Source organism: Conger conger, chromosome 9, assembly GCF_963514075.1.
Source record: "Conger conger chromosome 9, fConCon1.1, whole genome shotgun sequence".
NCBI classification, from domain to species: domain Eukaryota; kingdom Metazoa; phylum Chordata; class Actinopteri; order Anguilliformes; family Congridae; genus Conger; species Conger conger.
Window position 1 is genome coordinate 30,424,714 of NC_083768.1, and position 13,452 is coordinate 30,438,165.

A 13,452-nucleotide genomic window follows, 5' to 3' on the forward strand; every position below is an offset into this window, starting at 1 on the left:
ACAATTCATTCGAGAATATTGTTTTCAGAGGTAGCTATTATGACAATTTTCATCAAAGAAATGTCATGAACGGGCGCGACTGTTGTCATTTATTGTAAATGGACATGTAATACCAGACAATGAAATTGCTGCGCGACATAGCCATAGCACCTGTGTTGTTTAAACAGAGGGCGTGCGTCTCTGTTCAGGTTGATTTTATTTGGATATGTTAGTGTCTTGACGCGTTTTTAGCACACCGTTGTAAAAAAGGCGATGTAGCCAGTTGACGAGTCAACGAGTGCAGACGTGTGCAAATTGTGTGAGTGATACGATTTTGAAGGCGCGACCAAGTGTGCAAGGTGCTCTCGTTTCTGTTGTAGATCTTGCTATGTTTTCTATTCAGCCAGACTGAGGAGCGCCTCCCTTCGTGTGAGACCCGATCCTTAAATGACCTATTGCTGAAGGCATTGTGATCTATTGCCTAGATCATGGCATGTGGCTCATTCCAGATTTATACAAGCGCGGCGCTGAGGATCACTAGAGAAAATGGGGATCAGGTCCAGAAATGTTGGTAACGGTTCGGAAGACCAGAGAGAGAAGAAGGCAGGCTTGCCCGGGGACTTGGACCAAGGGGCTGTGGCAGATAAAGATGGAGCCTTTTTGCTCGTGGGACCTGGCAGAGACGATTTCAAAAGAGGGTCTCAGAGTATCGGACTTTTAGCCAAAACTCCCCTGGGGTACACTAGACCAGTAAAGCGGAATAACATCAGGAGACGAAGAATTCAGAATCTGATCTACGACGCGCTTGAAAGACCAAGAGGATGGGCGCTGCTTTACCACGCATTTGTGTAAGTAATCACAATCCCACCTTTTCATTAATAGTCCATGTGCACTATAACTTTCTTAAGTCACTGGACAGGTGTACGCTGTTTTAACTAGGTTCACACTCAAATACCCAATAGTAATTTCTGATTAGTAAGTAATTCAATTCAACACAGCTTCAATAAACACATGGACGCATTACAATGAATACAGTGAACGGATTTACAAACCTGTATTGAAAGTGAGTTTTAATTAAATCCCCAAGCTACAACGGACGATTTGGGAAAATACGGTATCATAATGTTTATGAAAGGATCACATAACAGTTCTCTTAAATCCGAATCCAAAAGCTAAATTCCTGCCTTCCACGATAACGAGGTTACTGTGATTCCATTCAGTTACATAATTTTAAACGCTTTTCTGCTTGTTTATTTTCCACACAAGTCGTTTGCGTGTTTACTTTGTGTAGGCTACAACTGTAGAGCACCCACCTGGATTTGTAATGCACGCCAATAAATATTTCTTAGTAGCATTATCACTTAAAGGTGGATGCATCTTAGAATGGCTTAGACTGTGGGTTTATTGTATTTAAATATAGCCTGCTGTACAGGGACATGTTTAAGTGGCACAATGCGCACTCTGAAGATGACCAAGCTTTTTCTTCATCCTCAAGGATTTGTTATGGTCATGGTGAATCTTATCCCACCTACAGTAAGCTCAAAAGCCTCTAACCGGGTAAAATATTTAAGCTTTTATGTGCTTCACCTGTTAAAGAAAAAGAAACAAATGTAATTGTGGGGAACGCACATTTTTTGGATTTTCAGCACCAAGTAGTATGTGTATGAATTCGGATTTATGTTGCAAATGCCAATTATTATTGGTTTTAGTATTGGTTTGGTGTGACTGTATGTCACAAGAAGAAAAAGAAGAAACATGTCCACTGTCACATTAGATAATGTACATGGAAGAAATAAACAAAAAAATTACATCCTTGCTTTAGTTGCCAGTGTTTCCAACTAGTTTACTTACTTATATATTTTTTTATAATGTTTCAAGTGACAAGAGAAATAAGCAAGAGAGCACTTTGAGAATGCGATTGATGGAGAAACGGAGACCTGTGGCACTTTCGAAACCCCGCTGGAAACTAGGTATCGATTTAAAGATTGTTCGCATGTGCCCCCATTCCCACAGCGTTCTACCATGGGGACTGGAATTGCAGACAGACCGAACCCTCCGCCTCCCTCTCTCTTGCTTCATCCCTCCTGCTCTGTGTCTCTGGGCTCATGTTACTGAGCGAGGGAGAGTGCCTTCGCCGAGAGTATCCGTTGCCTCAGCAGATTCGTGTTGGATTAAGAACGATCCAAACTCTTCTCAGTGTCCAGATAAATACAGTGTTGGCAGGTGGGGCGGTTCGTTGTTCCAAATAGGGATGGAAATTGGATTCTGATGTGCAAATAACACTTTCAAATGCAAATGATCTGCCTCTTCATCCAAAAGCCCACTTAGGCTGTGAACACCTTTCTCTCACCATTGCACATTTTGGTGCCTGTTAGACGTGTACAGTATTTCCTGTAGGCTTCATGCGCGTTATTTATTCATAAACCATAAGGTACACAAATAAATCGTAAAAAATATTTTTTTCAGATAAATCTGTTCATATTGTTTCAAATATTTGAATTCTTCATAGTTACTTGTGTCATTGTACTGTTTATTTTTCATATGTATTTGATTGTACACAACAGTATCTGTTCGTCCAGGTTTAATGTTCTGTAAAAGTGTTCACACAGGGATGCTACAAAGTATGTAGTATGTATTTAGAAGGTGAATTGATCTAAGAAAACAATTAAATAAATGATGGCTTTTTTGGCTTCTTAGCTTGATCATGTGAAGTTGTTTGGTGAGGTGTCTAGATGTTTGAACGTCAGATTGGCTCTGAGGACCACAGAGAAGTCTATGTGAATTAACAGCACTGGCCTGGGTGAGTTAGTTAGCAAAAGTTTTAATGATAATGAAAAATAAGGTAGTGAATTATCCTTTGTGCAAAGGTGTATGAAACTAGCAAGTGTAAATTACTGTGAGTGTTATGTTTTTATTGGCAAACAATGAGTTTAAAAGGGGCTGTCAAATAGCAATCATGAATATACTGTAGGAAACTAACGGTCTTATCTTTTGGATTATTAATGTATCCACAGAATGAAATACTATATAGATTATTTTACAGCTGCTGAATGAATCTTGAAATGGCCCTTTCTCAATGGTAGTTTGGTAATCCTCATGCATATAGAAAGTATAATTAAAAAAACTGCTTTATACACACAAGCAGGGATAATGCAGTCACTGATTGTGCTAGCAGGGAGGGGGCAGACAGTGACAGTTGAAATTAACATTTGTAAGCATCAGAATTTAATTTAGTTTATGTATTACCCATGCTTCTGATGAGATGGGCCACGCATTTCCACTGGCATCCTGAATTTACTCACATTTATTTGAACACTAAATACCTGTTTGTAATACAAGACAGTAAGGTTGTTTGTAACAAAAGCCTCCTTTTATCTCAGCCTGTGACTTCATCGTCCTATGCCCAGCGGGGCTGTCCCTGTTTACTTTGGCTCCCAAAGCGCTGGTTTCAGAGGAGCTGTAACTCTTGCTGGCGCCCCACTGCCACGCTCAGCTCCAGCCCTGAGCCTGATGTCACAGGGCTCCTGTCTGTGACTTCACACCCCAGAAGCAGTGGCTCGAGGGCTGGCCGAGGGTCATGTTACTCCCTCCCCGCCCTGGCCAGAAGACGTTTGTCACGGTCCTGCTGCGAAAATTGATGTTAGGATATAGATTGTTGTGTGCTTCCCCCATTGGTACGTTTTTCATCCACTGGCAGGTTTTCACAACCTCTGGCAATCGTTGGGATGATGTTTTGATGGAAAGCTTTCTGGCTTTAACGGTTTGTGTGAATTTTAAGACACTTTGCATCGAGACAGAAATAAGACTTTCAGTTGTAAGTTGTCATTGGTACATGGTGCAATATTAATTCCATTAGAGTTTTTTTATTCAATGCTCATTTCCAGTACAAGTCCGTTCCATGTAAAATGTTGTGTATATTTGCTTGTACCCATGAATACAATCAAAATCTAAGATCGGATGCAAATATAGATTTGGTGTAGATGGAGCATCTTTAATATAATGGGACAATTAATCAAAAAACTGAATAACAGAGATGGAATGAAAATATTGTCTAACCGAGATGCCACCAAGTCTTCTATCCCAGGAGTATAAATTAGGTCTGAATTCAAAATCAAGTGGACGATCGAACATCTTCAGTTCACGAGCAATCAATTTTTGACTTTGCATATTATAAGATACATTGTAAAAAAGGGCATATTCCACTGGACTGGAAATTAAATTAAATATGCGTGCACCATGGGTGCCTGAATCAAATGCTCAATCTATCATGTTCACTTACCATGCTGTGATTGTGCATGCCATTTCACCAGCATGCAATTACTCTTCCGGCATATCAAACTGGAGTGTCAAGCCATGTCTTTGACAGTGGTGTTGCCTGCATGAATCAGAAATCCAGTGCATGGATTGTAGTATGCAGCTACAATGCAGTATGTACCCAATCACTTGTTGGATTGGATTATGTGAGGTGATGTGTAAAGCACCTTGGCACGCCCAGGGGAGGAGCTAGAGTTCAGCTGGTGGACTGCAGAGGTGTGTGTGTGGGCTGAAACCATTGCCAGTCCAGATGCTCCTGAATGGATGGATTTTGCATCAATGGGACAGTCTAACAAATGCAATGGGTAATCTTGTGTGGAAAAATGTCGAAAATTAAAAAAAAAAGTTTAAAGTTGTGAGTGTAAAAAAAGAACTATCCAAGAATTCCTGCCGCTTTGCTGTAAATATTAGTGAGAGGCAACCCCAGTCATAATGTCTTGCATTTGTATGATTGTCATTGTACTCAGTTTAGAGCAATAGTTTTGTATGTCAATATTCATCAGTGCAGAAATGGGGTTTCACAGTTTTGGATAGCAGAAGAAAGTGAGTGCTGCCTATTATGACAGTATTTTGCTGTGTGAGTATACATTCTGATGAGTCTTCTCAAGTCGATTATCTAAGTGAACGGATAAATATAGAACTGTCTGAAATGTTGCTTTTACCATGGAGGCTCTCCTATCATTAAAAGACACAGAATTGGGCAGAAACACTTAATGTATATTTATGGATGTATAGATTAGCATACTGACAGTTTCATAAGGAGTTTCACTGATAACTTAAAACAAAAATAAATTCATCCTTTGTGGATGATTTCCTGAAGAAGCGAGGCTTGCTTTTCACTCGGTGTATGAGTCAGTACATCGGGAACCAAATGAACAGGGCGCTGCTGTAAATGAGCATGTGTGCTCAGTCAAACCGCTCTGTGTTTATAAAGGTTACATGAAAATTAAAGTATTCAATCACAAATTAAAGTGCCTAATATGTATGGGGCTAGTTTCACAGATTCAGATTTAGCCCAATGCCAGACTAAATTCAATTTTGAATGCCGATTCGGTGTCGGTGATGCTGGCCCATTATATCATAAAACAAGATTATGAAGCATTTACTGGTGTCACCTAGGACAAATTGATCCATGATTAAAGATCAATCATTACCTAAGATGTTATGTTTCAGATGCATATTGCATTCATATCCTGATTGCTGACGCATGCAATTTGCAATGGAGATGAGGGTGAAATGAATGGAAGGGTAGTGTGTGAGTGTGTGTGTGAGTGTATGTGAGAGTGAGAGTATGAGTGTGTGAGTGAATGTGAGAGTGTGTGTGTATGTGAGTGTGTGTGTGTGTGTGTGTGTGTGTGAGTGTGACTGTGTGGGTGTGAGTGTGAGTGTGAGTGTGAGTGTGAGTGTGAGTGTGAGTGTGAGTGAGTGTGAGTGTGAGTGTGAGTGTGAGTGTGAGTGTGAGTGTGAGTGTGTGTGTGTGTGTGAGTGTGAGCATGGGGTTCATGGGGGTTTTGTATTAGCCTTTGTATAAGCACTCAGCACCGTGTAAGGTGTACATAGTAGGGGGCATTACAGTCTTCATTAGTCTTTATGGGCCTCTCAGCTCAAGCAGAATCCATTTCCTCACACCAACCTTATTCCATACTGAAAGAGCATTCTCCTCTGCTGTGCTGTCCTTCAGCGAGGACAAAGGTAGGCTGAACTTCTGGCCATTCAGGACACATTATAATACCATTTTCTAAAAGCAGCACTCATGGTGTCTACCAATTTAATGTACTTATTTCTGCTTATTTTTTGTTGATTCATAGTGCATTTTTATTTAGTTGTTCTGTGTGTGGGTGCACTGTGAAACCCAAAACCATTGCATAAGAAATAAAATGCCTCTTAAACGTTCATGTTTCTTTACTCTGACTGAAATAGGGAAAAGCAATGCAATCATTGTTGAGTTGAGTCTATTTTTTTTAGATTTTTGCATAATAACATCATAATTCGCTGTACAAGGATCATACCAAAAGAGGATGCAGAATTTTCACTAGGTTAAACATGAACATGTGATGATGGAGTATACAACACTGGCCAGATTTTCTCATACCTTCTGTTTATTTGTTCTCATCAAATGGACAAACTGTAGGTATGTAAACTGATACAGGTTTGAGAACAGATCAGGTTTGTACAACAGATCTGTTACAGAGTGAAACCCCAGACTGCAAATGTTACTGGGGTTACTATGTTCAAAACTGTTTAGTAGCAGATTACCTACTTCTGTATTTGGTAGTACATACCTCCATGGTGCAAGTGAGCATGTACCACTATAGTATTGGGTGTAGTAATATTAAAAAGACAGAATGTATGCATGTCTATTTCATAGAAACAGAAGGCTGTTAAATAAATAAGCAAATCCAGTGGCTACAACGGCTCACTGGCTGGTCTGCGAATTTGAAGCTAGTGAAGGATGATTCTTGCAGTGTCAGAAAAGGCAGAGAATCAGTAATGGAACATTAAAAGGGGAGTAGGGGTCAGCTGGTGAGTAGGTGGCCTCTGACTACCCAGCTCCAGTTAAATTGCTTCAGACACATTTATGAAAGGCATTTGTTATTGTGTCAAAGTGTTATTGTTTGTGTCTGTGGCAGTGTCATTTCATTACGCTGCTCCTTCTGAAAGTTAACGTGGGGGAGGCGTATTCACGGCCACAGATTTCCTTGCCGTGCATTCTCAGAATTTTGTACTTGTAGAAGATGGCCTGGATTCCCAGTGCATTACCAGCATCACGACACATTCCCAAAACTGCTGATCATTCCCAAGCTCCCCTACCAGGATCCCCGGGGCAGAAGCAGCAGGCTTAACAGTCTGAGGAGACGCATGCCATCCAAGTCCTTCCAAGCGTGGATGTCACCTTACACGGAATGTCAGTGTCAATGTATGTCTCATTACCTCTTCTTATGATATCATCACCACACTGCTTTTTCCCCTGTGGACCTCGTTAACACAGATAATCGTGAGAATCGTATATTGTGGTCCATTAGATACCGTAGATACAACATCATCAGTGGTGGATGTCAGGTATAGCTGTTAAAGAATGAGAATGAGATTTCATGACCCCATAATGGGTGGGGCTACACTGAGCTCCACCCATTAGATTTCTTCTGAAGTGGAGTAGTGAAGCTATATCCTCAAGCCCATTTTCTCCCCCAAGCACTACATTCACCTATACCTACTATGGCACTTAACTTTATGATGTACTTTTATGCATTTACTACTTCTAAGTAATGCATTAGCGCCTGCTGTTGGTCATGACCCTAATGACTCATCAACTCTATGTTGCCTAAACCTTTTTGTACGCACGTGTGTCTGCTATATGCCTCAATATAATGTAATGTAATGTGATCAATCCCCCATCACTAGTTAAAAGCCTTTCCTGAGGCTCATAGCCCTGGGAGAGAAAGGGTGGTCTTTGGTCAGGGAGGTGGAGGAATGCGTATGAGGCTGAAGCTCCACTACAAGCAGCACCTTATTCCCTTCCGTTTTATCATGTGCGGTACAGGGGTAGTTACAGATATGAGGCAGGGAAGCTTTTGTTTGATCCAGCCCATTTAATTGCAAATCTGTCTGCCTGTGCTTTGAGATCGACAATAGTTAGCGAGCCCCAATCAAACGGAGTCATGAGGGAGCATGAGCATGTTTACAGTGCTTCAATCAATAGAAAGCCTCAGGCATCTGCAGGGACTTCGCACCAGACTTTGAAAAATGTTAGAAATCAGGCCTGTCCACCAACTCCCCATTTTCTTAAACAGCCTTTCTGTAAAACTGTAAGCTAGAATGACAGTAAATATGTTCTATAGTACTTAGTTTTATAACAGGCAGAAATCACAGAAAATATCTTCCTGTACATAAAATGATCCCTCAGCCACAACGCGACATAGCAGCCTCCGATACCCTTGGTAAATTTCACCGAGGGAGCGCGAAACCACCCGATGCCATCTCATTAAGCCGGAGTGTGTGCTGCGGACCAGGCAGTAACAGAAAGAACCCTCGAGGGTACGCAGTCTGTGAGATAATGGCGGGCGGATGGGTGGCAGCTAGGAGGGGGGTCGGCTTTGTACCTGCGAGGTTAATTGCTGTGTTTGCCTTATGTAATTGGGTTGTTTAATTACACAGGCTGCAAGTGCAGATGGTGCTGCACACGTTACTGCCAACCACCTAGGACCATCAGTCTGGAGCGAGGGGCAGAGAGAGGCCTTTGCACTGGAGGGGGGCATCTTTGTGCCACTGTCCGTCGTACTGAAACAGGACACTGTCTGTGTCTTTGTCCGCAATTGGGGACCTCGTTCCTGAAGAAGCTCAACAGAAATTTGCTAAATTTCTGTCGTACATACTGTGCGACTAAGTATTAAGGTTGTTTGAACCGGTACCCGGTTTGAATATCTGATTATGTTTGTAGGTGTACCTCATTGTTGTCTGAGTGCGGATGAGCACTAGCTCTCATCTGAAGCACATTGTGCCAGTACCAGATGCTTCTGTTTTTCACTCAGCAGTCCACCAGCCGAGCTGTACAGTTTTCAGATGAGCACACTGTGTGCATGCTCCAGTTGGACTACATGAGCTTGATCGAGCAGAAGAGATTGCTGGTGTGTGATAAGACGCAGACACTGACCGCATCACTGCCATCTTGAGTGACTATATGGCACTATTATGCGACTGAGAGACTGCCAGTCACTGTCACAACGGGTACAGTCAGGATTTAGTGCCAGGCTTAGGGAGCCATTACCATATGAAAACGAGATTATGCAACTTAACGTCAAACCATAATGTTGTACTTTATGGGGATTCACCAAAGCACATCAAGGCTTATGAGTTTTAGATCAATTAAAAAGCATTGGTCATAAACCGCCTGGCAGTTGGCATTTCTCTCTCTGTGCAGAGTTGGGTCGGGACCACAGACTGCGCCACACCATCCCTGAGGCTCTGCCACAATTCCCAGGCTCCTTTTTCGTAATCGGCTTCAATTTGTTTAGAACCGCAATGGCAGACCGACAATTACCAGCACACTGTCTGCCTCGGGCCTACCGTGTGGCTGTCCATGTGGCCTTTAAGCGCCATTCCGGTGTTTATAATGGAGGAAGGCAATCTCTTGATAATTTCCTCCCTTTGTTTCATTACATCCGCTGACGGAAAGCGCTTATTAAATCTGTTTAATTTCTTTGCTTTCGACGCGGAAAAAAATGTACGCACCATTGCCATGAACAGGTTGTTTGATCGGAGGTAAATAACCAGGGTTCTTTTATCACTTGAGCGCACATCTTCATCAGTGCTTTATGTGGTGGTAACAGAAAACACACGAAGCGGCGTAACCTGTCCTAACGCGGGCATTTATCTCGGTTGAATGTGGTAGGGTGCTGTTGTGAGATCAGAGATCTATTACGGTGTGGGGGGCAGGGTTCATTGTGCCCTATCCACATGCTTCTCTGCTCTGATCTGAGGGGAATTCAGAGTCCTCGGAGCCCACGTGGTCTCCTTTCATATCCTCCACGAGATCAGGCTGACTAATAACCCAGGCTTTCACTGCCCAGTCAGGCTGTATGGAGCCTGAGATATGGAGCCCCACTTACGGCTTAGCGGTGAGCTGGAACAGCCGTACTTTCATTACACAGGGTGCCTGAGTAAGTGGCAGCATCTAACAATTGTTTGTGATATTTTTGGAGGTGGATTCGGTATTTGGCGAAACCCAGCAGCGAACAGAAAATCCACCTATCCACCAACAAAGAAGATGGTCGAGTCCGCTAGCCGGAGTCTACCCCTTCAGATTTCTCATCGTCTTACACATTTCCTATCCCCCGTGGACCTAGTGTTATCGCTCCATCTCTCTCTTTCTCTCTTCCCCCATCCCCCACATCCTCAGAGCAGAGGGGAGATCGATAGCGTGGGGTACAGCAGAGAGAGGGGCAGGGTAGGGGGTTCTCACCCAGAGGAGGATGCACTTACAGGCTGTGGAAAGGGGATATGTCCTCGTAAGGGAAAACCCTCTCCTCTGCAAGAGAAAACTACAGAGTGGAAGAGATGGGCGGATTGCCTAAAATAAAAAAATAAAACGAGTCAGGCAAAATGCATTAGGTGGTAAGCAGGTAAGTTTCACAAAAGTGGGCACAGCGCGGCATGCCAACGTGCTGCTGTAGCATCAATTAGATGTGAATTTGCAAACACGAAGACGAGTTTACGTTCATATCAGGGAAAATCTCTGATGTACGATATTGTGATGTTTTCACATACACGAGCGATGCTGATGAGGGGGTGGGCTAGGCTTCCTTTCTCCACTGCCTCCATTACAGACTGGGGTCTTCTTTTCTACCACAAACTAATCTTTCTTCTTTAAGCCAGAGACACCGCAGACAGTCAAACAAAACCATACGGAGGGTTTTAATTAATCACAGGCCACAAAAAAGGCATCCTCTGAAAACTGTCAACTATACTTGTGCACAAGGGGCAAATCTATTGTATTCGCATTCCAAGAGCTTACCATTCCACTATTGATTGTGTGGGGAAATCAAGTCTTTCTGCAATTGTTCCTTTTCATATTTTTGAACAGGCTGAAGCCCACAGTAGGGTGTGTGATGATTGGTTTTGTAGTATACTTTGTGGTATTACTATGTTATAATGTAATAACATGGTATATTGTCTAATCGGTGTACTGATTCACCTCTAATTCACTCACAGAAAGGTCAAGGGGTTATATAAGTCTTTTGGCTCAATTGCTTCTTGGTCTTTTCATAACCTTACTGCCCCGGGTACAATTGACATTGGATCCTGAAAATGAAAGGATTTCCAGCAGTCCCTCAGAAGCCAGGATGCAATTGCAATTTGTCATCAGGCAATATCAGATGGAATCGAGCCTGAAAACAAGTGCTAAAATGCAGGGTCAGGGATTTACTGTGCTCCAGGTTATAAAGTATTGCATTTCTGAAAGGTGACCATGACGCAATTAAGTTATGTTTTGACCTGTTTGGACTGCTGCTACGGTAATAATGAGAACCCCTCTGATTGCACACAGTAGAGAGTCAATTAATTTCACATCGCTTGTTAAATTGTTGGAAAATTAATCTTGGCTTTCCAGAAACAGGGATGCAGAAGTTATAGATTTACTTAAACCATTAAAAGCTAAAGGTCTGTGTTCAAACTGCTATTGCTGTCAAGAATTAGAAAAAAGTGACATAATAAAGTAAAATGGAAAACTCTTTTGCAAAGTAATTTTGTACCCTAAATGCCCCTGTGAATGTAAGTCTGTGTTCCTGTAACCGGTACCTTTCAAAGCTTTGTGCTGTCCTCATCGAGCAGGAAATCAGTCTAGTACACTTTCATCTATCCATGAATTTCAAATGTCTGAGCCTGAAGCTCTTTCCGTCCCATGATTGGTGTTGGATCGTGTGGTGTGGCTCAGGGCTTTTTTGCATTCAGAGCATCTCTCCGGCAAAATGCAGTGGGGTCCAGCCTGGCCTTAGAGAGCATTCTAATTGCGGCCTCTCGGGTCAGTCCTGGCATGGTGCCAAGGAGAAGGCCTCTCTCTGCGAAATGCCTCATTATCGGTTGAAATTGCATTCAGTGTCAGGCGATCCCTCTGCAGTTTTTCTTTAACCCTCATTAGCTGCCCCTGCTAAGAATCTCTGATGAGAGATTCTGCCTGCTCTGCCATCCAGCCACCTGCTGGATTTTCCATGGAGCCAGAAGGACCTGTTGTGGAAGGGATGAGCTTCAACCATCTTCCATGCAAAGGCAAATCTTTGGATGTGGTGTCCTGCTGTTGGAGCAAAGAGTTGCCATAACGATCAATGGTAGTGGCAGCCTGTAGCCTAGTCAGATGTGCCACGTCTTCTTGATGTCATCTCTGCAGCGTAGCTCACCCCAGCAGGAAGGTATTGGTCATCCTTGTTACTGAAAGGCTGGGTGTGTTGCGAAGCACAGTGCTTGGAATCGACCAGGACATCCTGAATCCAGGGTAGCGGGGAAGCTGAGGATCTTCCAGTTCACGGTGTGCCCATTTTTCCAGTCAGAAGCCCTCGCTGCGGAAAGAAATTCCTTCCATCCTGGCATCCTGGCACTCTTCAATGCATCAATTCAGGGCCACACTGACACTGGGGGAAGTGGGTCTGTTGCCCCTGCTGCTCGGTGGAGTCCTGACTGAGGGCAGTGCTGCCCCCGCCTCACCTTCGCTGGGTGATGTAGAGGCCCTCTCCCGCACCTGCGGCACCGGCGCTAATTGAAATTTGAAGAACTCGGCTGATAGGACTGCGAGTGTCTTCTCCGGCAGTTTAATTTCGGGTGTCGTTCGGGATGCGGAACGAGCATCGTGATTAGAGGCAGAAGAGGGAGGACAGCTGATAAATCTCACGCGGAGTGTAATCTCCTCTAATAAAGTGGCTTTCGCCGAGCTGTGCGCCTCCTGACTTCTGCAGTCCTTGTGACTTCTGCTCTACTCCTGACTTCTGCTCTCCTCCTGACTCCTGCTCTACTCCTGACTCCTGCTCTACTCCTGACTCCTGCTCTACTCCTGACTCCTGCTCTACTCCTGACTCCTGCTCTACTCCTGACTCCTGCTCTCCTCCTGACTCCTGCTCTCCTAGGCTCCGTTGGTGAGGCCGGGGACGGCGCGTGGAGCGCTGCACACAGATTATTTCATGTCAACAGCACGGCAGCAGCTCACGGTTTGCGGCTTTATATAGATCCTCACACCTGGAGAGGGCACATAGCTGCAAATTAGCATGCAGCTCTCGTGGCTTCCTGTGAAGTGTCTGTAAAATACCTTTAAAACGGCGCACTTAGAGAATCAAACCAGCTTCTGTTTGTTAAACCTTTTGATTTGTTCAATGACTGTAAACATTTTTTTAAATAAAAAACCTAACCTAGACTTCTCATCTGCATTTTAGGCTGCTCCAGTTACATTTACCATAGTATTCCTGGTACTTGGGAGCAGCTGGTTATTTGGATGTCTGAACGGGCATAATGGATTTTGTCCTGAACCATTATCAACTGGAATGATCTCGGGTGAAAGTGCCTGAACTGTCTGCCCCGAATGTGTTGAGTGGAATCTGGCATTGATAAAGCCCCTTGTCTGGACCTTGCCTGGCCAATGGTGGATGTTTTGATAATGATGGATGATGATGGATGTTTTGC

At 43.5% G+C, this 13,452-nt stretch overlaps 1 protein-coding gene across 1 annotated transcript in view; it reads left to right on the forward strand.

Moving 5' to 3' along the window:
* The first annotated feature begins 525 nt into the window (after positions 1–525).
* The window catches only part of kcnq3 (potassium voltage-gated channel, KQT-like subfamily, member 3), an 83,436-nt gene continuing 70,509 nt past the window's right edge, over positions 526–13,452 (forward strand). Inside the window, exon 1 of the mRNA XM_061255137.1 lies at positions 526–827. Within this exon, the coding sequence (XP_061111121.1) occupies positions 526–827 (302 nt within the window). The remainder of the gene's footprint in view (positions 828–13,452) is intronic.